The following is a 26,685-nucleotide window of genomic DNA, read 5'->3' on the forward strand; positions in this document are numbered from 1 at the left end:
GCCCAGGAGTTTGAGGTTGCTGTGAGCTAGGCTGACGCCACGGCACTCACTCTAGCCTGGACAACAAAGCGAGACTCTGTCTCAAAAAAAAAAAAAAGTTTTACCCTAGGAAAATAATCAGGACTGCATTATAAACAATATTGTATATAGTAATTGAACATAAAACAGCCTATTATGTGTAAAATAAGGAATGGGTCAAATAAGTTATAGTATAACTATTATTTGTTGAAAGATTTCTGTCAACAAGAGGATAGAGAACACTGTATATATTGTGATCACTCCCTATTAAATGTTTACTTTTATATGTGTTTAAATGCATAGGAAAAAATTTAGAAGAATAAATACCAAAACGTTGGAAGCAATTTTCTCTGTTAGGGAAATAAAGGTCACTTTGGTTTTTTCTCTTTAATTATCTGTATTTTGACATTTTTCTGCTTAGACAATGTAAGCAACAGGTATGACAGCTTAGGCTTTGCAGTAGCTACAATCTTGTATGAGCAGTTCTTTTATTCCTAACTCATATGGGCTAAGAAAATGATGGATAAATATACTTTTGTAGCCCAACTGCAGAGGTTACACATCGATATTGAGAGTCTCCGGGAGGAGAAGGACAGTGAAATCACAGGCACTAGAGATGAACTGCTTAGTGCCCGAGATGAAATTTTGCTCCTTCATCAAGCAGCAGAAAAGACTGCCTCTGAGCGGGACACTGACATTGCTTCTTTACAAGAAGAGCTTAAGAAGGTGCGAGCTGAGCTTGAGCAGTGGAGGAAAGCAGCATCCGAATATGAGAAGGAAATTACAAGTCTGCAAAACAGTTTCCAGCTTCGATGTCAACAGTGTGAGGACCAGCAGAGAGAAGAAGCAACAAGATTGCGAGGTAAATGTATTTTACATAAAGCTCTTAACTTTTGGCAATGCTAACCTTTTTTTTATTCCTGTTCCTTTCACACGTGAAGGGATAACTTCTTGTACAAAATGACCTTTTTTTGATAGCAATCGGTTATATAAAGCATTGTTTCTATACTGGAGCTAAAAACACATTTTTCAGAACTTCAAGTTCTACAATACATTTTTAAAAATTTTACAATTTTATATTTTGTTTAAATACTATTAAAAATTATCAGCTGGGGCCGGGCGCGGTGGCTCACGCCTGTAATCCTAGCTCTCTGGGAGGCCGAGGCGGGCGGGATTGCTCGAGGTCAGGAGTTCGAAACCAGCATGAGCAAAAGCGAAACCCCATCTCTACTGTAAATAGAAAGAAATTAATTGGCCAACTAATATATATACAAAAAAATTAGCTGGGCATGGTGGCGCATGCCTGTAATCCCAGCTACTCGGGAGGCTGAGGCAGCAGGATTGCTTGAGCCCAGGAGTTTGAGGTTGCTGTGAGCTAGGCTGATGCCACGGCACTCACTCTAGCCTGGGCAACAAAGCGAGACTCTGTCTCAAAAAAAAAAAAAAAAATTATTTGTCTTATAAAAGTGAAGTGGAAGAAAATACTACTCAGGTTCAAGATGATAGAACTTCCTTGAGGTATAGATGCAAACTAACAGGAATCAAAGAATAACCATGTAAAATCTATATGCTTTTAAGTGGGGGCAGGGAGTTTACTATGTTCTTCTCTGAATTATTTCCCTTATCCTTTGAATTATTTTAGCAGTTATGTTCTTATGTTAAAAGCATGCTTTGGGACTATTTCAGGTGAACTAGAGAAATTGAGAAAGGAGTGGAATGTATTGGAAACTGAATGCCATTCTCTAAAAAAGGAAAATGTTTTGCTATCATCAGAACTGCAACGGCAAGAGAAGGAATTACACAAGTATGCAAGAACTCTCTTTTTTTAGCTTCAAAATAATTATCTTAAATTTTCATATAATTTAAAATTGAATGTTGATACTTAAATACCTTTTAGGAGCAAAATGTTCAGCCAGATTCTGTTTGGCTATTTGGCAGGTTAACCATACTAAATAAATACTTCAGCGGTTTTTTTTTCTGCTGCCACCATCATCCTACATGTCCTTTCCGCATACTCAAGCAATAAATTTGTCAAAGGCCCCTTCCTCTCTAAAAAAAAACCCTGACAAGGTGTGGTGGCTTACGCCTGTCCTCCTAACACTCTGGGAGGCCGAGGTGGGCGGATTGCTCAAAGTCAGGAGTTCGAAACCAGCCTGAGCAAGAGGGAGACCCTGTCTCTACTATAAATAGAAAGAAATTAATTGGCCAACTAATATATAGAGAAAAAATTAGCTGGGCATAGTGGTGCATACCTGTAGTCCCAGCTGCTTGGGAGGCTGAGGCAGCAGGATTGCTTGAGCCCAGGAGATTGAGGTTGCTGTGAGCCAGGCTGACGCCATGGCACTCACTCTAGCCTGGACAACAAAGCGAGACTCTGTTTCAAAAAAAAAAAAAAAAACTCCTAAGCAAATACCAAAGGTCTATAATTAGTAGTTGAACTTGCCCTATAAACTAATTAATAAATTTCAAATACAAATTGTTTTTCTTTCATACCTCTGATCCCTTCTGTTAGTTAGGGTGATCAGGAAGTCACTTTAATAAAGAATTTGTACTACCAAAAGACAAATTTCAGCTTCTGAATATCAAACAAGGTTATAGGCCGGGCGCTGTGGCTCACGCCTGTAATCCTAGCTCTTGGGAGGCCGAGGCGGGCGGATTGCTCAAGGTCAGGAGTTCAAAACCAGCCTGAGCAAGAGCGAGACCCCGTCTCTACTATAAATAGAAAGAAATTAATTGGCCAACTGATATATATATAAAAAATTAGCCGGGCATGGTGGCGCATGCCTGTAGTCCCAGCTACTCGGGAGGCTGAGGCAGAAGGATCGCTCCAGCCCAGGAGTTTGAGGTTGCTGTGAGCTAGGCTGACGCCACGGCACTCACTCTAGCCTGGGCAACAAAGTGAGACTCTGTCTCAGAAAAAAAAAAAAAAAAAAAAAAAAAAAACAAGGTTATATGAAGAATAATAATATATAAGGTAAAAAATTCTCTAAAACCAGTTAATTCTTTCTAGTATTCAGTACCTTATAAGCAAACAGGAATCAAAGAATAACCATGTAAAATCTATATGCTTTTAAGTGGGGGCAGGGAGTTTACTATGTTCTTCTCTGAATTATTTCCCTTATCCTTTGAATTATTTTAGAAGTTATGTTCTAAAGAAGTTATGTCCATTGGATTTATTTCAGTAAATTTAGTGGAATCCTGTTTTTGAACCAGTATTCGTCATTTTTAAATTTAAAATTGGTTTATTCTTAAAAACTTAGTCTATTCCATATTTTTATTTTTTAAAACAATGTTTATGTTCTAATTTAGAATATGAAAGTAGCACGTTTCCTACTAAAGCCACCCTTAATTAATCTCAGCTCCCTCCCCTCAAATATACCAAAAATGAGGGTCATTACTCTCTTGTTAGCCTTGTGTTTACATTCCTAGAAAGCAATGAGGTTATCATAACTCAATAATTTAACGTCAGTTCCCATAAAAAACAAGCTTTAGGGGAAAATAATAAGGAACAGGACTAGACATATCAGAAAATAATAAGCTTCATTATCTGTTTAGAAAAACAAATTGTAATGTGGATTATACATTTAAAAAAATTTACTCACTGAAAGAACAAGATGTGCTGGTTCATTCTCTAAAACTTTTTCTTACAGTACGCTGTGTTCTCAATACAAATATCCACAAAGTGCTTTTATTTTCTCTTCTAGTGTCATAACTTTCCCTAGCCTTTTCATACATTTCATATGTATGACTTTTTGAATGTGAAGAAATAATTAATGACAAAAAATAAAACCCGGCCAGGTGCTGTGGCTCATGCCTGTAATCCTAGCACTCTGGGAGGCCGAGGCGGGCGGATTGCTTGAGGTCAGGAGTTCGAAACCAGCCTGACAAGAGCAAGACCCCCATCTCTACTATAAATAGAAAGAAATTAATTGGCCAACTAATATATATAGAAAAAATTAGCCGGGCATGGTGGCGCATGCCTGTAGTCCCAGCTACTCGAGAGGCTGAGGCAGGAGGATCGCTTGAGCCCAGGAGTTTGAGGTTGCTGTGAGCTAGGCTGACGCCACGGCACTCACTCTAGCCTGGGCAACAAAGCAAGACTCTGTCTCAAAAAAAAAAACCAAATAAAACCAAATATGTGTTTATAACATGTAAAAGTTTGTAAATGCAATTCCAAAATATGAATAGGACAAAATAAAGTCCCAAACAACAAATACACATACACACAAGGAATATACTGATTATCTGTGTAACAGCATATTTGAATAAATTGTTTGGTATAAAGTATGTGTAAGATGATGATGCAGATACCCGAATTCTTCACATTTGGAATACATTAGGATCTTAGTCCACTTAGTTTGGTATTCTATCAAGCAATAAATACCAATATTTGATTACCAGTGTTGATCTTAATTATTCTTGTTTTAAAATTATTTAAATTTTAAAGGTTCAGACAAGATCTTATATTTTTGAGATGTGATGAATTAAAATCTGGCAGAGTGTTAAATACTGTCAATACTAAGTCCCAGAAAGGTAGAATATATTAGACCATTGGTCAAGTCATCTGCCTAAACTCATATAAAGTATTTGAGGCAGATTAATTCTGTTTCTTAAACTTTTCTGGTGTAGTAGTTTTCTAAATTTACTTAGTAAGCCTCCCCTAGCATTTTAAGTAGTATTTAGCAGCTAGTCTTCCTTTACAGGGTCTTATGTGCCATTTAATTCCTAGTTGTATTTGCCTAGCAACAGCAGACCCACCCCTAAGAATCTTAATATAATACAACCAGGATGGGATTTATACTCTGTAGTACCTCAGTTACAGTATTGAGTCTGATTCTTGAATGATCCATTCTGGAAGATATAAAACTGTCACCTTGAAAACCCTTGTACCCCTTTAGCTATTTAAGGGAGCCAAAGTCTCTAACTCCGCTATACTCTATAGGCCTTTTGTTCTCTATTGTCTGTGATGTAGAAGAAGGAGTTGAACGAGGAATTTTTATTCGTGCATAGCAAGCTGTTGTAAATCATATGTCAATCAGATTTTTTTATATCAAGTTAGAAAAGCAATCATAGAATTTAAGCTGGAGAACAGCTCTGGAAATCATTGAGTTCAACCCTCTCGTTTGACAGTGGAGGGCCCTGAGATTCTCCTTTTGTTATTTGTGTCTATCTCACAGGGTGCCTGGCACAGATCCAAGAACTCAAGAAATGTTTACTTAAAGAATCAAATGCGCCAGTAAAGTAACTTGCTCAACATCCCACAGTTAAATAGTGGGGGGACTAGGGTCTAGAACCCAGCCTCCTAGTCCTTTGTTTTATGCTTTTTCCCCCAATTTGATGTGTCTTCTCATTTGAACAGGTCTGTCTTATTCGAGTTGGCAGTGGCTCCTAAACTTTTAAGTTTCTTACCACCATCCTATTTGTCAAGTACTTAAACTTACAAGAAAATAGTTGAAATATGTTTATTCTTTTCTTATAGAAGACCTATACTGAATCTTTTTATGATATAATTAATATAATTTGATATAACAAAATATACCATTAATCACCTTCTGCTTCTATTTTTAAAATTTCAACTTTTGTGTATATTTGATAGGATAGTTTTACTTGCAGTTTTTGATGTTTTAATGCTTTTTGCTTATTGAAAATATCTCACTTTTACACTTTTTTCCCATCCTCTGAAATCCATTCTACCTCCTAGTGAAATACATAAGAAATTAGACTCCCTGCCTGCTGTGTCCATTTTCTACCTGTGAATAACTGTCAATATTTATGTTACAGTTCTCAGAAGCAGAGTTTAGAGCTTACCAGTGATCTCAGCATCCTTCAGATGACTAGGAAAGAGCTTGAGAATCAAATGGGATCCTTGAAAGAACAGCATCTTCGGGACTCAGCTGATTTAAAAACTCTTCTCAGTAAGGCTGAAAACCAAGCAAAGGATGTACAGAAAGAGGTAAAGGAAAAAGACATTATGAACCCAATTATGGTTGGACTTAAAGCCAAAAGCAAATCAGATATCCATGCTAGTTAGAAATAAAAGGAAGTAGAAGTCACATTACCTGTCACAAAGTTGATACTTTGCATATCCTGCTTGGTGATTTCTAGCTCTGTATCAAGGTCCATATATAGAGAATTCATCAGTAGTGGGGTTGATCTCAAAAATACAAATATACTAAATATACTAAATTGACTATACTAAAATTACATTTTAATTTTTCTCTACCAATTAGTTGACATAAATGAGAAGCCCTTTGTATCAGATCACTTGATCCATAGTTTATGTTTGAAAGAATATCATATTTACCCTAGAATACTTTTGGAAAGTAAACTATGGCTATACTATAATGTTGTCTGAACCCTTCAGGTCAAATTGGCCTGAAAAGTTACTTAAAATTCACCTCATAGCCAGCCAGCCAAACACATGTTCTGTGACCTTTTGCCTTCTCTCTTCCTACCTCCTTTTCTCCTTTACAAATATGCACGCTCACTTTTCATGTCATTTTGCTTAAAACCTTGGCTTGGATGGCTCTTTAAAAAATAATCTTATCAGGCCGGGCACGGTGGCTCACGCCTGTAATCCTAGCACTCTGGGAGGCTGAGGTGGGCGGATTGCTTGAGATCAGGAATTCGAAACCAGCCTAAGCAAGAGCGAGACCCCATCTCTACTATAAATAGAAAGAAATTAATTGGCCAACTAATATAGAGAAAAAATTAGCTGGGCATGTTGGCACATGCCTGTAGTCCCAGCTACTTGGGAGGCTGAGGTAGCAGGACTGCTTGAGACCAGGAGATTGAGGTTGCTGTGAGCTAGGCTAATGCCACAGCACTCACGCTAGCCTGGACAATAAAGCGAGACTCTGTCTCAAAAAAAAAAAAAAAATCATGTTATTTATTTCCTGAATCAAAAAAATACAAAAAAAAAAAAATCATGTTAAAAATTATAAGGATTAACTTTGGGACAGAGACCCTACCCAGCTTCTTCCTGAGTAAGGTAGGTACCTTTCACTCCCCAAAGCCTTGAAGTTGACAGCAGGACAGTAAGTACTACATTCAGTCCTGCTGGCCTCATACCACTCCCTGCATTGACCTATACCTGGCCAGTTCAGGGGATGGAGAAGGCTAATACAATTTGATCTCCTAATCAGGGACCACACCAGTTGTACAGTCTCTTAAAAGGATTCTTGGTCTTGGCACAGTGGCTCATGCCTGTAATCCCAGCACTTTGGGAGGCCAAAGCGGGAAGATCACTTGAGGCCAGGAGTTCAAGACCAGCATGGGGAACATAGTGAGACCTCATCTCTACAAAAAAAAAAAACAAATTAGTTGGGCATGGTAACATGTGCCTATAGTCTCAGCTACTTGGGAGGCTGATGGTGGGAGTATCGCTCATGCCCAGGAGAGGTTATAGTGAGCTATGATCACACCCCACTGTACTGCAGCCTGTGTGACAGAGTGAGACCCTGTCTCTTTAAAAAAATAAATGAACTTTTAAAAGAAGAATTCATTATAAATTAGAAGGAAGTTGAAGAAAACTTTTTTAGTCTTTAATAATGAATTTTCCTGGCCGGGTGTGGTGGCTCACACCTGTAATCCTAGCTCTCTGGGAGGCCACGGCGGGCAGATCGTTTGAGGTCAGGAGTTGGAAACCAGCCTGAGCAAGAGTGAGACCCCGTCTCTACTATAAATAGAAAGAAATTAATTGGCCAACTAATATATATAGAAAAAATTAGCCGGGCATGGTGGCACGTGCCTGTAGTCCCAGCTACTCGGGAGGCTGAGGCAGGAGGATTGCTTGAGCCCAGGAGTTTGAGGTTGCTGTGAGTTAGGCTGATGTCACGGCACTCTATCCCGGGCAACAGAGTAAGACTCTATCTCATAAAGAAAGAAAAAGAGAGAGAGGGAGATGAGAGAAAGAATTTTCCAAAAATTGTTTTTAGATTTACTTGATCAATGCAGTATATTTGGAAATGATTGTTGTTCTTCTGCCTTTATGTTTGTTCCTAAAGAAAAAAATACTGTAACATTTTATATTTTCTTATGGACATATTGATTTTGTAATATGTTCCGTTTTTACCTTGCTAAGGATATATGTTTTAGGAGAAATCTCATTTTATTTGGTTGGAACACAAGTTTTGTGCCAAAACTTAGTATTGATACTGTAAGCACTTTGTGTCCTCCCAGTCCATATGCCATAATTCTTTCAAAATCTGGGAAGAATGCTATGGTTGGAAGATGATTCTGTGCATGTTACTATGAATGCATTAGCCATTTTGTTGCTTGTTTGTTTGCCTGTTTTGGGTCACTAAATAATCAGTGCAAAATGCTGTTTCCACGAATGGCAGTGGCATGTTTGTCACAGCATCTAAATTGTTGATAGTTGTCTTGGATTGCATTAAATGCAACACATTTAAAAATATGTCTGATCTTGTCAATATGTTTCTTTTCTGTTTTCTTGTTTACTGTTATCCATTGTGAAATGATGTGTAGTCATCATACTCCTTTGTAATGTGAAATTGCTCTCTCTGTTTGTCCTGATGTCAACGTATTAGATACTACTCTATAACTAAAATGTTCTTTAATGAGGTTCTTATCTCTGTGTAATCCATGCAAATGAGTTATTTTTATTAATGCACATATATTCCCCTTAAACATTTCCCCTTTGTTCTCCTTTCTCTCATGGAATCATGCTTAATGTACACAGTTTCTGATTATGTATCTTCAGCACTATAACAGGCAAAATATTACAAGCTAAGTGAGCCCAGACATTATTTTTATTAAGACTAACCAAAGTGTTGGTAATATTGTACAGTATTTTCCTCTTAATCAGGACTGAGTTCATTTCTCACCTCAGAGTTAGAAAGCAAGGTGGACCAAAAATGATATCCAAGCAAAGTATGACACTAAGGCTGCAGAAGGTGACCTTTGTTCCACTAATTAAATTTTTTATATGTGGCAGCTTTTATATGAGCATTTAACAAAGAAAAAGTATATAAGAAAAGTAAATTTTAATCCTCAGTATTAAGGGAGAATAATGATATATCATCTTTGTATTTGACTTTAGAAAGCATCTATATATTTTATTTCAGTAGGAATATCTGTAAGTTAAGAATTTGCAAAATGATGTTTTTTAAAATGTCAATTACAGAACTCTTCTAAAATCAGATCATAATGGTTTGGTTACTTCTCTCTTTTGTGTTAATTCATATTCCTCTGATTATGGAATATCTGTAATTTAAGAATTTGTGAAACAGTGGGAGGCTGAAGTGGGAGGATTGCTTGAGGCCAGGAGTTTAAGATCAGCCTGAGCAACATAGTGAGACCATGTCTCTACAAAGAAAACAGAAAAATTAGCGAGACATAGTGACGCATGCCTGTAGTCCCAGCTACTCAGGAATCTGAGGCAGGAGGATCACTTGAACCCAGGAGTTGGAGGCTGCCGTGAGCTAGGACGATGCCTAGGCGACAGAGTCTAACTCTGTCTCAAAGAAAAAGGAAAGAAAGTTGTTTGGCTTCACCATTTGCCATGAAGCCAGAGTCCTTCCCACCGTACTCACATGCTAGAAGTAAGCATCTGGATCTTCCTGGCTGAGGTGCTTCCTGTGGTTCTGCTTCACGACTCTTGGAATGGAGACATGATTAAATGCTTTGTTGCAAAGGGCAGCTGGATGTAACAATGGTGGAAATTAAAAGTAAGGGAAAATTTTCATCAACAAAGCACTTTTTACTTATTCTTTATTAGTCACTGTTAATCAGATCATGGATCATTGAGAATTGATTATGCTCTGAGATACCAAAACTGACTACACTGACTTTGCCTTGGCAACATGCCAGTCATCTGGAATGATGTCCACATATTCTCACATCAACTGCAAAAAGCTGTCATAAAGCCCGTGAATCGAGCCGGGCGTGGTGGCTCACGCCTGTAATCCTAGCACTTTGGGAGGCCGAGGCGGGCGGATTGCTCAAGGTCAGGAGTTCAAAACCAGCCTGAGCGAGACCCCGTCTCTACCAAATATAGAAATAAATTAATTGGCCAACTAAAAATATATATACAAAAAATTAGCCGGGCATGGTGGCACATGCCTGTAGTCCCAGCTACTCGGGAGGCTGAGGCAGTAGGATCGCTGAGCCCCGGAGATTGAGGTTGCTGTGAGCCAGGCTGATGCCACGGCACCCACCCTAGCCTGGGCAACAAAGTGAGACTCTGTCTCATAAAAAAAAAAAAAAAAAAAGCCCGTGAATCTTACTCCTTAGTTCATTCACTGGTGTACTACCCAGGCTCGTTCTGGGAATGTTGTTTGGTGATAGGAAGTTTCTTTCATATTTTACCTTCTTCTCTGTACTCACCTTTCTTCCTCCTTTCTGGTGACCTTATGTTGACCCTAATTCTCCTGCTTCCATTTCTCCTGTCTGATGTTTTTTTGTTTTGAGACAGAGTCTCACTTTGTTGCCCAGGCTAGAGTGAGTGCCGTGGTGTCAGCCTAGCTCACAGCAACCTCACACTCCTGGACTCAAGCAATCCTCCTGCCTCAGCCTCCCAAGTAGCTGGGACTACAGGCATGCACCACCATGCGCGGCTTATATTTTTCTATATATATTAGTTGGCCAATTAATTTCTTTCTATTTATAGTAGAGACGGGGTCTCGCTCTTGCTCAGGCTGGTTTTGAACTCCGGACCTCCAGCAATCCACCCACCTCGGCCTCCCAGAGTGCTAGAATGACAGGCGTGAGCCACCGCGCCTGGCCTTGTCTTATGTTTTTGTACATTCACAGTCTTAATGTTTGTCAGCCTTAATGTTTATCTTTATTAAGCATAATGATGAGCTCCTAATTAGTCACTCCAAGATATTTGTGTTTTTCAGAAGCACCATCATAAAGGTGTCCTTTATTGAGGAATTTCTAGGATATAAGTGGAGAGGAACTGGAAACTTTCCAGTCTCACAGGCTATATTTAGCCTTTCTAGTATGCCATACTCGTGGTATATTCATCTTATATTCAGTTCTATCTTTCTGTCTTTCTTCCAAAATCTTCAGAGATGGCAAAATGGGTCAGCAGAGGCGGAAACAAAGACACAGCCAGCAGCAGAACAATCTCTGCTCTTTGACTGGAAGCCCAGCTTGCATGTAAGATGCACTATCTAAAAGTGGAACCGTTGCCTGGGACCATTTAAAGTAGGGCCAGGCGGCGCACGGTGGCTCACGCCTGTAATCCTAGCACTCTGAGAGGCCTAGGCGGGCGGATTGCTCAAGATCAGGAGTTCGAAACCAGCCTGAACAAGAGCGAGACCCCGTCTCTACTATAAATAGAAAGAAATTAATTGGCCAATTAATATATATAGAAAAAATGAGCCGGGCATGGTGGCGCATGCCTGTAGTCCCAGCTACTCGGGAGACTGAGGCAGCAGGATTGCTTGAGCCCAGGAGATTGAGGTTGCTGTGAGCTAGGCTGACGCCATGACACTCACTCTAGCCTGGGCAACAAACCGAGACTCGTCTCAAAAATAAAAAAATAGGCCGGGCGCGGTGGCTCACGCCTGTAATCCTAGCACTCTGGGAGGCTGAGGAAAAATTAGCCGAGCATAGTGGCACATGCCTGTAGTCCCAGCTACTCGGGAGGCTGAGGCAGGAGGATTGCTTGAGCCCAGGAGTTTGAGGTTGCTGTGAGCTAGGCTGATGCCACGGCACTCACTCTAGCCTGGGCAACAAAGCGAGACTCTGTCTCAATAAAATAAAATAAAATAAATAAAGTAGGGCCAAACCACACTGTTTCACATTGGTCTCACCTGTGTTCAAGAGATAGCTAGTCTATCTGAAAGTCAAATTATATACAGTATACTGTTTTCCAGAGCAGAAAATGGCATGTTTCACTATAGAAAATAATTCTATGAGAAACATATTTTTAAAACTTATTTTTAATTGATGCTTATAAGTTTTAAGTGGAGAAATAGAAATGTCCCAGTTATCATGGTCAGTACTTTAGATACATTTCTTTTCTTCATTTGCCTAGAAAATTCACTTACCCAGAACATTTTAATACCCAATGATACTAGGTAAAGGGAAACCAATTGGCAGTTGATACTTTTGACTTCAAGGCTAAAATAGCTTGGCTGACATTGCTTACCGTGATATAAACTCAGGCTTCCTAGCATTGTCATTCAATTAGACTATGGAATTTTTCTTCACCTGCTTTTCTTTTGGTCAGTTTGAAAGTTTCTTTTTCTCCTATAACTCGGTGGAAAAAGTGACCCATTATATTAGAAACAGATGACAAAATGGTGACTTCTGTTAATTTTTAATTCCAAGGCCAGAAAATTCCTTCATAAAGTCAAGTAAACGAGACTTCTTGTTATGAGTGCAAATGATTCTTATCCTCCTTATAACAAAAAGGCTTGACTTTGGTGTTCCAGGTGACTAAGTAGGGTCTGGTTTATAAGCCTGACTAAAACCATAACTTCATACCCATTTTAAGTTGAGTCTGCACACTTTTTTTTCTTTGCCTTTAGTATGAAAAGACACAGACTGTACTCACAGAACTGAAGTTGAAGTTTGAAATGACTGAGCAGGAAAAGCAATCAATCACAGATGAGCTCAAACAATGTAAAGACAACCTGAAGCTGCTTGGAGAGAAAGGAAATAATGTAAGTCTTTGCAAACTTGGCTTAGCTTTGATTGAGAGGCAGGTGAGAGATTTGAAATTGATTTTCAGAGGACTTTATTACTGATTTGGGAGGCTAATGCTACACATGAAATAAGCTTTTCATTATGAAGTTCTATGATGGAATCATTGTGCAGTCAAGTTTTTGAGTAATATTAATAATTTGCCCCTTTAACCTATACTCCTAGAAGAGCCTGAGGACTGCATGGAGAAAGAGCCTTGTTTGTAATAAAACATCTTACCTGACAACTATCAGCTTTTCCCAGATAAGTCTAAAGTTCTGTCACTAAGTCATCATCTGGCTCATGTTTCTCCCCTACTGGGAAAGGAAGCACCATACCACCACAGACTCATTTAAAAGAGAGCAGTACATGTTGATCTTTAGCATTTGGCTATATCAAAAAAATGGAGACTTAATTATGGTTTTCATTTTATACTAATAATGTTCCACCTAAGGCACATTTCTAAAAAGTATAGTGTATTTTTGACATCCTATAAATATTAGAAAATATTTGGTGAGTTTCTCTAGGGCTTTTTGAGTGTGTGTGTGAGAGAGAGAGAGAGAAAAAAAAATAGGGGAAGGAGGGAGAAAGAGTGGAACATCTTGGTATAAATTGAGCTTAATAAAATTTATTTGTTTTTCATTTGCTAGAAAGGCCAGATGGTCTTTTTAAAAATGTTCTACTAAATAAATGTTGTGTTGTACGTTTTGGTGATCATTACCTTTGTGGGCCTTAACAGATGGATGTTTAGTGTGGTTGATTGTGCTCTGACTTATTTCAAACCCCTGTCATGGCTTGGATACTGCAGTATGCGTGAGCCACATGCTTCCTATGGAGGAAAGCACTCTGCTTAACTCACAGCACAAGCACAAGTGTGATGTTGCGTGGCCATCCAGTTCCTCAGTTGCTCACAGAATGTCCATGAGTTGTGTCCAGCTGTCCTTTGCTAAAGAAAGTCTTAGTTTTTAGACACTGAAGGCTTGCTGCTTTAAGTAGAAGCCTTTTAGAAGTGTATGAATTTAGTGTGGAGGCTTTATGCTAAGCAAAAATGGATTGAATTTATTTTTGAAAATGTTGATTACAGAACTCTTCTAAAATCAGATCATAATGGTTTGATTACTTCTCTCTTTTGTGTTAATTCATATCCTTCTGATTATGGAATTTCAGTCCACTTCCTGCTAAATTAACCCATTGAAGACATCTAGCATAATCAGAGTGGATCCCTCTGTACTATTTAGAACATTTTCAAAAGTAACCTTGCTATGATTATTTGTAGTTACAATTCACCTTCTGGGTAAATTTCCGTTTTTTGTGATGTTGTACTTATGGTACCAAAATTTTACTGTGTAAATAAATCACTGTAGTAATTCCCTTCCAATTTTAAAATTATATTCTGATAACATAAATGAAACCCTGAGACTTAACTGCCTGTCTTTATATGCCAGATCTTTATAATTCATTGTGTCAGATCTGTTGCCTGATTTAGAAAGCACACATTATCACAGGGCATTTATTTTTAAGCAATACCATCTCATAAGCAAAAGAATTTTGGTTGGAGGGGAATAAAAAGGTTTTGTTGGAAGGATAAAATAAACCTTAGCCATTGCCAAGGAATTACATTGTCAAATAATGAATTCCAGGTGTGGAACAAAAGTAATGTACTATAAAGCATCCATTGGTCAAGTGTTGTCATTGCTTTGTCCTAAAGTTCTACATTTCATTAGGGTCTTAGGAACACCCACATTACCCATTGCCTCCAACTGTTCCTTTAAACTGATAGTTGGCCAGCTTACATATCACAGTCCATTATTCTGGATTGTGCTAGATGTCTTTAAAATATTTGAATCAGTGCAGAACTTGACTGGTATACTTCTGTTACTTTAGGCTTCCTTCCTTCCCTCCCACCCTCCTGGGGTCTAAATCATCTTATCTGATTATTTTCATAGCATAAAATGATTTTAATATCCCTTCCCTTCTTTAGCCTTCCATATTACAACCCGTCCCAGCCGTATTCATCGGCCTATTCCTGGCTTTCCTGTTTTGGTGTTTCGGTCCATTGTGGTAGAGAAAGGTACAAGCACTACTGTTGAGTCCTTGTCTGTTTGTCCCCGTCACCTGTTTGTGCCATATTTGTAATATAGTGCATGGCAAAAACACACAGGTATTTTGTTACCTGAAGCAAACCCTTCATTTAGTATGCTATGTATTTGTGTCATACCAATGAACTGAATAGTCAACTAATCACATAACATTTTGTCTTGTTTTCTTTGTAGTAATGCTAACCATGAATTAATTCCAACCTAACCAGTTGTTAATATGCTTCCTTTAACTGAGTCTTTATCTCCAGTAAACTGGAGTAAACTATGAATTTCTATATTAGTACCCCCCTCCCTAATTATGTGTTTAATCATATTTCAATGAGAAATGAAGAGTTTGCCTCTCTAAAGTTTTCAGCCAGCTTTCTTCCCTCTCCTCCCTACCCTCTCCCTTACATAATGTAGAATTTGTTTTAACCCTGTGCCTGTTTATACTGTGGCAATGAAAATCAAAAAGAATGAGATCAGCATAATGAACCCATTGGCTGGCAGCCTCAACCCCAATATGCACTTGTGAGAGTACAAACCTATCCCGTATCTTTCTGAGCAGTGATCTGCAACAACAGAATATTTCTTTAAAAACCAACTTTCTCAGCCGGGCATAGTGGCTCACGCCTGTAATCCTAGCACTCTGGGAGGCCGAGGTGGGCAGATTGTTTGAGCTCAGGAGTTCGAGACCAGCCTGTGCAAGAGCAAGATCCCATCTCTACTAAAAATAGAAAGAATTTAATCAGCCAACTAAAACTATATATAAAAAATAAGCCGGGCATGGTGGTGCATGCCTGTAGTCCCAGCTACTCGGGAGGCTGAGGCAGGAGGATCGCTTGAGCCCAGGAGTTTGAGGTTGCTGTGAGCTAGGCTGACGCCACAGCACTCTAGCCCAGGCAACAGATGAGACTCTGTCTCAAAAATAAATAAATAAATAAATAAATAAATAAATAAATAAAATAGAAACCACCTTTCTCAATAAGACTGTCGGAACACAAGTAAAAATAAAAGTGTCAACTAAAGTCAGTTTATATAGCCCTCTGAAAGTCAACAGAGAGCAGCCCTTCCATGCTTGCCTCTAATTGGCATGCATGTTAGTAGAACCTATGAGATGATCACATGGCTTTCAGACAGGCAGGATCCCTAATGTTACTTCCCACTCTTGACCCCCATCTGATTTTGTCTTCTATGCTTTCAAGTTAGAGGATCAAAGCCTAGACCATTTTCTTTCTATCACCTTAGCCACCAGCCCTAGTATAAAATATCCCAACATGTGGGAGTCTTGTTTTCTTCAAGAAATAAACATGTTAGGCAGAAACATACTACAGGCATCTACATACATCAATTATATTGCTACGAGAGTAAATAAAGCAGCTGGAGCCCAGAAGATTTCTTAGAAGTTCCTACTTGGTTTCAACTGTAACAAAGTTGAAAACTGCCCAGGACTTTCCTGGTACGTGTTAGGCTTCCAAATGGTGGTCCTGCTTTTATGGCTCTCCTTATACCTGTACTCCCTCACTTTTTTTTCTTTCCTTTTTAGACTTTATTCTTATGAAACAAAAATAAGATTTTTCCAATATTCTGTTAAGTATTCAGGACTCCCTGGAACCAAGGGGTTAGTAGGTATGAAAAGAGAGGGGAGAATGTGACACTGACTCTTGGTTTCTTTCCACACAGAAACCCTGGCCCTGGATGCCCATGTTGGCTGCCCTGGTTGCGGTGACAGCCATTGTGCTGTATGTGCCAGGTCTGGCCAGAGCTTCTCCATGAGAGTGTTCCTTGAGTCTGTGCACCGTCCTCCCTCTAGAAGCTGGCATCACACGCATGCTGGGGACAAACAGAACCATTTTCTTCCTTTTTACCTCTTAAAACAGCAGAAGTACAAGAATACAGCTGTAGGATCATTGCTTTAAACAATATAAAATGTATCTGTCTATAAAGAGGATATAAAATTGTGACTTTATTCTACTGTAAGCAATAATTTGCTTGCAATTTTTCATGCAATTTTTAAATTAGTATGTTGAGATTCTGAATATTATGGTGGCCTAAAGTAGGCTTCTTGGTATACCAAATTATTTATAACATTAAATTTATGAGTCTTTTACTCTGAATTCTGATGGCCAGATAATTCATTTTTCTGATTCGATAACTACCCAAACCAAACAACCAACACATACATGGGAAGAGAGGCCCTGTGTGCTCAGTGCCTATCAGTTTGAAATATATACACATATATATATATTTTTTTTACATATTTACGCCATTTTTACTTGTTATAAAAACACTGAGCTATTGGGAACAAGACTTACAGACAACTATTTGCGTGAATTTTTTTTTAAGGAAAAATACATTTGGAAAATACTCTGTTATTGTGATAATTTGGGGAATATATGCACGCTTGTTCAGCCTTAATGTGACTTGAAGATGTGGAGGACATCAACTTTGAAAAACTTTCCATGAGAGTGTGTATTTTCTTGAGCAAACTGAAGTATTTCTGGGAGCAAAAGCATAGTAATTATACAGTTTCAGTGCAGTCAACCAAACTGTTGAGTCAATTGGAATGTAATTTATTAAACCTCATGTATTTAAAGAGATATTTTCTTTAAAAGCCAAGTTACTTTCTCATATACAGCATTTTAGGAAGCATGATTTTTTTTTCTATCATCTGTTCCTCCAAGCATGTTTAATTGAAGAAAGAATTAATATCTCTTTAGATAAGCTTTTATTGACTTAATTTGGTTATGACGTGTCTGGGCTAATTCATGTTCAAGCTGGGCTGTTGTTACCTACCAACAGATTTCCAGGTTGGGTATACAAATGGTTATTTTCTTTTTATGGTTGTTAATTGGGACTTTCTGTTAATGAGAAGCACTATTCCTGAGATTAATGGTATTCTATGCACAATGAAGCACCTAAACACTGCTTGATGTTATAAATTTAAAACACAGAAGCGAAAGTTTAGCTATGGTTTTGTGCAGCATCATAGTTACGTCAATAAAGTTTACTTAGGTCATAGAATATCCTAAAGTATCACATAGTTAAATTTTTCAGTCAGTGAAGACTGAGTGGGAATGTCAGTGAATTGGTTTGAATGTACTGTGGCAATCCACAGGTCTAGCCAAATATTGAAATAGGAGTTTAGGATTTAATTTGCCATGTGATGTTTGGCATTCACTGTTTATACTTTAAACTAAGGTTATATTTTAAGCTATTTGGGATTGCTGTTGGGAGGATCACTAGATTTGTGGAGGAATTAGTCACAAATGACCTTAGAAAATACTGTCATATAGTTCATTTCATCATTTTCTGTTGCAGGAAGCCACTCCACCACAGAATGCTAATATGCCAGTGGTACCTAGTACCTCTTGTATATAGGTTATTGCAAATATTGTTCTGAAATGCTTAACTTCAGAATTACATTTTTTAAAGTAAATAATTGTTTTAAATCTATTTTGTAAAGATATAAAGTACAATAGAATTTCTGGAGTACAAATTAAACTATTTGCACTAACACACGTGATGTGCATGATTTAATAAAATAACTTTACTCTCCCTACACACGTTTGAGTTGGGTATTATTGAGATTCTTAGTGCTGACTCTACTGTTGGGTTGTTAATAGTCTTTTCTTGAAATGACTCTTTATGCAACAAACATTTGGTGTTCTTCAGAGTTAAATGAAAGCACTCAGCTATTTCCTCCAAGTTTTATTAGCCTATAATTTAACTTACTATTCTATTTTTTTCCCTTTTAATTTGGCTATTATCAAAGTGTAACTCACTTACCAGACCAGTCTCTTTAAATGTAAGGCCTAGTATCAATATTTACTTTATTCAAATTGAATAAATGTTTTTTGTAGTTATTTCCAGTTATTCTCAAGAACATAAATGAGCCTATTTATAAGCAATACTTCCAGGTTTGTTAACTTCCAGGTTAAAGAAAGAATAGAATTATTCACTGGTAGGGATAGCATTATTAAGAAATTTTAAGCAAAGCAGTTCAGAATTGAAAAACCTTGTAATGATACATTTAAGAATTATTCGAAGGTGCTACATGGCAAGGTCAGAAAATGAAAAGAACATGGTGTTTGAAGCCAAACAGATTTGTATTGACATCGTGGTTCTGCCTTTGATCAGCTGTATTACCTTAGGCAAATGACTTATTTTTCTTTGAGTCTCCATTTCCTCATCTACAAAACGAGGAGAGTAATACTGATATTTGTGGTAGCATTGTGAAAATTGAAAAGATAATGTATGTGAAGTACCACTCAAGTGGTAAATAAGTGTTTATGAGAATGTCATACTGAAAAAAATTTGCAAATATTAAAGTTTTAGGTGAACCAGTACATCTATTTTAAATGAATTGTTTGATTCAACCGTTAAGAATTCCTATGTGTGTGAATGAGATATGACTGTGATATTATGAACTGCCCCTCTTCATCCCCTTCATAGTATCTCCCAGTGAAGTAATGTGTTTACTTTAGTAATGAATGAATTGTCCAAAATAGTTTTGGAATTCCTGTTATAATTGCCTTCCAAACTACTTTGAGTCACATATGAAAACCATTCACATTGCTGTATGTAGTCAGAGGCTTTCAAGCAAAAATAGTATTGCCTAGCTTGATCACTCACTTTAATCACCAGACTTGACCCCCATTGACTTTTGGCTCCTTCCAGTGATTATACATCTACTATCTAAATGATAGAAATTTGCTGCCAAAGAGAAAAAACTGCATACAAATCAACAGTTCAAAATTGCAGGCTTGGCCGGGCATGGTGGCTCAGGCCTGTATCCTAACACTGGGAGGCTGAGGCAGAAGGATCTCTCAAGGTCAGGAGTTCGACACCAGCCTGAGCAAGAGCGAGACCCCATCTCCACTACAAATAGAAACAAATTAATTGGCCAACTAAAAATATATAGAAAAAATTAGCCAGGGAGGCCGAGGGTGGTGGCTCACGCCTGTAATCCTAGCACTGTGGGAGGCCGAGGCGGGTGGATTGCTCGAGGTCAGGAGTTCAAAACCAGCCTGAGCAAGAGCGAGACCCCATCTCTACTATAAATAGAAAGAAATTAATTGGCCAACTAATATAGAGAGAAAAAATTAGCCGGGCATGGTGGCACATGCCTGTAGTCCCAGCTACTTGGGATGCTGAGGCAGGAGGATTGCTTGAACCCAGGAGTTTGAGGTGGCTGTGAGCTAGGCTGACGCCATGGCACTCACTCTAGCCTGGGCAACAAAGCGAGACTCTGTCTCAAAAAAAAAAATTAGCCAGGCATGGTGGTACATGCCTGTAGTCCCAGCTACTCGGAAGGCTGAGACAGAAGGATCACTTGAGCCCAGGAGTTTGAGGTTGCTGTGAGCTAGGCTGACGCCACGGCACTCTAGCCTGGGCAACAGAGTAAGACTCTGTCTCAAAAAAAAGGACAAAATTGCAGGCTTGCTACAAAAAATTCACTTCTGGAAATTTATTCAAAGAACATAATTATGTGCATAAGATTTTAACTTCCAGGGCATTGGTACAGCATTTTTTGTAATGGTGACAGATAACCTAAATATACAGTAGTGGGTCATTGGTTAAATAAATTAATATTGCCACTCTCCAGATTACTGTGCTTACAACGTATGTGGAAAGATATGCATGCTATATTAAGTAAAAGAAACAGGTTACCAATGTAGAATAACCCTTGCTTTATAAAGGAAAAAAATGTAGGCATACAGGCTATGTTTATAGCAGGAAAACTTAGAAAGATTTAAACCCAGAATGTAGTAATGATTGTCTTTGTATGATTATGGTTGAATTCCTTTCCCCCTTTATGATTTCTGATTTATTTTTAGTAGTAAATATATGTTGCTCTTGTTAGTTTTTAAAAGCTACAAAAAGATTCCAAATTGGTTTCCATAGTTGAATGAGTAATTAATTTACAGAAGTACCCACCTTTAAATGGACTAATATTTGGCCGGGCACGGTGGCTCACGCCTGTAATCCTAGCTCTCTGGGAGGCCAAGGCGGGCAGATCATTTGAGTTCAGGAGTTCGAAACCAACTCTGAGCAAGAGTGAGATCCCGTCTCTACTATAAATAGAAAGAAATTAATTGGCCAACTAATATAGAGAGAAAAAATTAGCCAGGCATGGTGGCGCATGCCTGTAGTTCCAGCTACTCGGGAGGCTGAGGCAGCAGGATCGCTTGAGCTCAGGAGTTTGAGGTTGCTGTGAGCGAGGCTGATGCCACAGCACTCACTCTAGCCTGGGCAACAAAGCGAGATTCTTTCTCAAAAAAAAAAAAGACTGGTATTCATTTGCACTTACGAATTCTGGTGTGTTCATTCAACAGTCAGTCTTACAGTTTTAAACATGCTTTGTCCATGTGTACATAGAATTGCAGTGCTAGAGGAACCCTTAGCAATCCAGTCTCACCGTTTTATACATCCAGGAGTAAATCCAGAGAATTTTTGACTTGGAGTCATAATAAGTTATAAAGTTGAGAACCAAGATGTTTATTTCATTTTCTGCTACTCCACATTGTGTCTCCAGGTTTCAGTGGTTTTATATCCAAAAACGTATTGAGTATCTGATAAGAGGCACTGTGCCAGATCCTGGCAATACTTATTCCTATCTTCATAGAACTTTTGGTGTAGAGGTGAGGAAGGAAGCTGGCAATTACAAATGCAATGTAATAGCAGAAGATGTAGGAGCTTATGGAATCATAGAAGAGAGGTACATTTCCTCTCACCTTCAGCTGCCCAACCATCCCAGCCAGGACTATCGGGCTCCGCAGCCAAAGGTGAGTTTTTTCTCTTCCAGATGGTCTGGGGAAAAACGACTAGTTTCTCTTGAAGTACCTGGCATTGAAAACCATTAGCATCTGAGTTTGATTTTCCTAGATTTGTGATTGGAAAGCATTTTTAAGGGTTTGGGTGTAGTGTCCTGGATTTTTCCTTGCAGGTAACAGGTTAACTAGTGCAGGGGGGGGGTTGGTTTGGGGGAGTTTTTTGGGGTTTTTTGGTTTGTTTTTAAGCCAAGGAAAATTTTGTTAGCCGGACTGGCTCTTTGAAAGAAATCTTCTATTAATGGGCTGGGGCATGAACAGGGATGGATCCAGTAATAAACCTGCGCATGGAAGCAAGTGTTCACCATGCTTTATCGTTTGTGTTTACAGCGTAGCTCATTCAGTAGGTTGAGCAGCTGCATTTTTCTTCCTAAAGATGAAGCATGTTTCAGCACATGACTTGTTACCTGTCATGCAAGGACACTGAGATAAGGCCCATAAAACCTATGAAAAAGATAGGAGCACTGAGAATAAATAACAGCTAAGGGGATCAGGGAAGTAAGAGGGGAGCAAGTAGAGGAACTGTTATGCTCCTGCTGTCCACAGCTGCTTTTCACTGCATCTTTTCATTTTTACCATTTGAACTGACCAGAGTGTATCTAGGTAGCCAGACTTCATTTAGAGATTCAGACTTCTACTCTGTGAAATTATATCCTAGGATTTTTCTTGATCCTAAATTTTTATGTACTTATTTATCCCATTATCTTGTTCTACATTAGAATTTAAAGCAGGCATGCCTGCTTGAACAGCATCTGTTCCCTGTTAAATGACAGGATCCTTTCCTGCAAGACTAAGAATCCTTCCTCATGGTAAGTTCTACAAGCATACAAGGGAGGAACTCCAAAGGCACTAAAAACCCTGACCAAAAAAAAAACTTTTTTTTTTTTTTTGACACAGAGGCTTGCTCTGTTGCCGGGACTAGAGTGCCTGGCTCATAGCAACCTCCAACTCCTGGGCTCAAGCGATCCTCCTGCCTCAGCCTCCTGAGTAGCTGGGACTACAGGCATGTGCCACCATGCCCAGCTAAGTTTTTCTATATATTTTTAGTTGTCTGGCTAACTTCTTTCTATTTTAGTAGGGATGGCGGTCTCTGCTCTTCAAGTTGGACGTTCTAATTTAGGACTTCATGTAGCTAATAAATCACGTTTTTAAAAAACTCATATGAATTTATTCAATGATGCAACTTTGGCAAAATAAAAAAAATTTGGGCAGGGCGCAGTGGCTCACCTCTGTAATCCTAGCACTTTGGGAGGTTGTGGCAGGTGGATCACTTGAGCTCAGGAGTTCAAGACTAGCCTGAGCAAGAGCAAGACCTCATCTCTACTAAAAGAAAGAAATTAGCTGGACAGCTAAAATATATATAGAGAAAAAATTAGCTGGGCATGGTCGTGCATCCCTGTAGTCCCAGCTACTCGAGAGGCTGAGGCAGGAGGATCGCTTGAGCCCAGGAGTTTGAGGTTGCTGTGAGCTAGGCTGACACCACGGCACTCTAGCCCAGACAACACAGCCAGACTCTGTATCAAAAGAAAAAAAATTGTATTTTAAATACTTTAGCCAAAATTAGGTGGCGAATATGTATGTGCTATTTCCATGTAAGGCCCTTTTCATTGAAGATGAGTAAGTACTATAATATCACCTGGAATGAATAGAACCTTCTACCTGCTCAAGTCATCTATATTTGAATACCTAAGCCACATTTATTTTTCAGGCCTCATTTTGTAGGAAGATTCTCAAAACCTGCTATTTTAGTCCATTTCTGTGTAGCGGATTACCCTGAAAATTTAGCTTAAAACAGCAAATATTGTTTCACACAGTTTTTGAGGGTCAGGAATCCAGGAGCAGCTTAGCTGAGTGGTTCTGGCTCAAGGTCTCTTATGGAGTTGCCGTCATGCTGTTGGTAGGGCGAGGTGGGTTTTCTAAGTTCATTCAGGTGTCTGGGAGCCAGAGACTTCAGTTCCTTACCATGTGGTCCTCTCCTTAGGGCTGCTCAGACACAGAAGCTGGCATCCCCCAGAGTAAGTGATTCAAGAGAAAAACAAAAGAGATGGGATTCCACACAAGGGTGAAAGCTGCCATGTCGTTTATATCCATATCTCTGAAGTAACATGCCATCACTCTGCCATATTCTGTTGGTCACACAGACTAACCCTGGTACAACGTGTGAAAGGATTAACCAAGAGCATGGATACCAAGAGGTAGCAGCAGGGATCCTTGGGAGCCAGCTTGGAGACTGGTTCATCACCTAACCTCCCATTAGGAGACTTCTGAATTGCTAATGGACATGATTTTATGAAGTGTATCAAATGGGCAAACTGAAGAAACTTTGGTGAGAAATACGCCCTTCCCCTGACCATTGATTTTGTTGATTCTAAACAAGTTGCAGAAAGTCTAGAACAAGAGAGCACTTAGGAAATGCGTTTCTTAGGATGAGGATTTATGAAGCTTTTGCTTCTTCAAGATTACTGTCATACCTATAATTTAAATTTAGAAATTGTTAGAAATATTTCTCCAATTAGATAGTTTTCTTAAAGGTATGTCCTTTCTCTTCAACCACTATTTATCTGTAAAGCTATGGGGACAGCTTTTATTGGACACTGAACTAGGTGTACCTCTCCTCATAGCTTATCCCCTCCTTCCCTGGGCTGTAATTGCTGGTTCTTTCTTCCCCATTTTAAGTTCTTTGAGATTTCAGGTTTCCAGAGGGCAACTAAATACTGGGTCTTTACTCACTTTGGCACATATTAGATGCTCACTTAATTGTTGGATAAAGGGAGCAGGACCCAAGTCTCAAGGTGGACTTGAATCACTGCTTTCTGGTTGCTAGCGATAGCCACTGGTAGGTAGCATGATGGTGTGCCTTCTGGCCTGTAATAAAATAACTTAGTGGCAATGAATATTCTATAACCATGAATGCAAATTTGACTGTGGAAAAGAGCCTCATTTCTCACAAATTTTTAGACTTTTTTAAAGTACACAGTTAGGCTGGGCATGGTGGCTCGCTCAGAGCCTGTAATCCTAGCACTCTGGGAGGCTGAGACATGGGGATCACTTGAGGTCAGGAGTTCAAGACCAGCATCAGAAAGAGCGAGACTCCATCTCTACTAAAAATAGAAAAAATTAGCCAGACAACTAAAAATATATATTTAAAAAAATTAGCTGGGCGTGGTGGCACACCTGTAGTCCCAGCTACAGGGGGGGTGGGGGGCGCCTGAGGCAGGAGGATTGCTTGAGCCCCAAAGTTTGAAGTTGCTGTGAGCCAAGCTAACACCACGGTATGCTATCCTGGGCAACAAAGTAAGACTGTATCTCAAAAAATAATAAAGTACACAGGGATGGTCATGCTGGAAACTCAGACTTGTGGGGGGAGGGGGAAAGGGCATTTATTGAAACCTTAAAATTTGTACCCCCATAATATGCCAAAATAAAAAATAAAAAAGTATACAGTTAAACATAATGAGAAAAGCTGAACCTTGTTTTCACCAATTAATAATCAGAAAGGTATTAAATAAGCATTTATATATGCCCTCCTGTGTTTCAGCAAAGCTTTAATATGGTCTACACAGGTATATAAAATATGGAGTGGTATAGGGTAAATAGGTGGGGCAGGGAGGAGAAGAAAGAAAATAAGAGTGAGGATAATTGGTTGGGATCAGTGTCTCATACCTGTTATCCTAGCACTCTGGGAGGCCGAGACGGGTGGATTGCTCAAGGTCAGGAGTTTGAAACCAGCCTGAGTGAGACCCCACCTCTACTAAAAATATAAAGAAACTAATTGACCAACTAAAATATATATATACAAAAAATTAGCCAGGCATGGTGGTGCATGCCTGTAGGCCCAGCTACTCGGGAGGCTGAGGCAGTAGGATCGCTTGAGCCCAGGAGATTGAGGTTGCTGTGAGCTAGGCTGACGCCATGGCACTCACTCTAGCCTGAGCAACAAAGTGAGACTCTGTCTCAAAAAAAAAAAAAAAAAAAAAAGAGTGAGGATAATAAATTGAGCCAAAAGAAAAAAAAATGGAAAGGACTGGAATGGAGTGAAGTGGAATGGAATGGAATGCACTAGGGGGGAATGAAGTGGAGTGGAACGCAATGGAATGGAGAGGAAAAATGAGTGGAATGGAATGGGAAGGAGTGAAATGTGGAGTGGAATGGTATGGGATAGAAATGAGGGAAATGGAATGGAATAGAATAGAGTGGAGAGGATTGGAATGAAATAGAATGCAGTGAAAAGGAATAGAATAGAGTGGGGTGGAATGGAGTAAGATGGAATGGAATGGAGCTGAACAGAGTGGAATTGAATGGTATGGTGTTGAGTGGAGTGGGGTGGTATAAAGTGGAATCGAATGGAATGCAGTGGAATGAAATGGAGTCAAATGGTGTGCAGTGAAATGGAATGAAGAAATCAAGTGGAGTGGAATTTTATGAAACATAGTGGAATGGATAGGAATGGAGTGGTTTAGAATTGAGTGGAGTCTAATGGAATGGAGTGGAATGGAATGGAATAGAATGGAGCTGTGTGGAATTGGATGAGATGGAAAGGAATGGATTGGAATAAAGTGTAGAGTAGAATGGAATGGAGTGGAATAGAGAGAAAAGGAGTGGAATGCAGTAGAATGGAATGGAAGGGGTGGAGTGGAGTTGATTGGAATGGAGTGGGATGGAGTGGAATAGAATCAAATAGAGTGGGGTGCAAAAGAATGGAATGGAGTAGAATGGAATGGATTGGAATGAAGCATTATGGAGTGGAATGGAATGGAAGAAGGGAATAGAATAAAATGGAATGCAGTGGAGTATAGTGGAATGCAATGGAGTTGAATGGATTGGAAAGGAATATAACTGAATGAGTGAAGTGAAGTGGAATGGAGTGGTGTGAAGAGGAATGTACTTGAACAGAAGTAAAAATGGAATGGAATGGAGTGGAGTTAGTGCAGTTGAATGGAATGGAATGGAAAGCAGTGGAGTGGAATGCAATGGAATGGAAAGGGATGGCATTGAGTGAAATGGAATGGAATGAAATAAATTGGAATGGAATAAAATAAAAAGTGGAATGGATTGTAATTGGAATAAAATGGAGTGGAATGGAATGGAGTAGAGTTGTT

At 39.0% G+C, this 26,685-nt stretch overlaps 1 protein-coding gene across 32 annotated transcripts in view; it reads left to right on the forward strand.

Moving 5' to 3' along the window:
* Positions 1-26,402, forward strand: part of SLMAP (sarcolemma associated protein) — a 178,536-nt gene extending 152,134 nt beyond the window's left edge. For 20 of the 32 annotated variants that reach the window (XM_076008870.1, XM_076008915.1, XM_076008888.1 and 17 more), the window contains 5 exons: positions 560-880; positions 1,705-1,822; positions 5,800-5,971; positions 12,522-12,656; positions 16,437-26,402. In XM_076008870.1, coding sequence (XP_075864985.1) covers positions 560-880; positions 1,705-1,822; positions 5,800-5,971; positions 12,522-12,656; positions 16,437-16,529 — 839 coding nt within the window. In that variant the 3' untranslated portion in view covers positions 16,530-26,402. Of the gene's footprint in view, positions 1-559; positions 881-1,704; positions 1,823-5,799; positions 5,972-12,521; positions 12,657-14,656; positions 14,747-16,436 lie in introns of all 32 variants that reach the window. The other 12 variants (XM_076008880.1, XM_076008919.1, XM_076008882.1 and 9 more) reach the window with 1 other exon arrangement.
* Positions 26,403-26,685: the final 283 nt, after the last annotated feature.

The sequence above is a fragment of the Microcebus murinus genome, chromosome 1, assembly GCF_040939455.1.
Source record: "Microcebus murinus isolate Inina chromosome 1, M.murinus_Inina_mat1.0, whole genome shotgun sequence".
Taxonomy (NCBI): Eukaryota; Metazoa; Chordata; class Mammalia; order Primates; family Cheirogaleidae; genus Microcebus; species Microcebus murinus.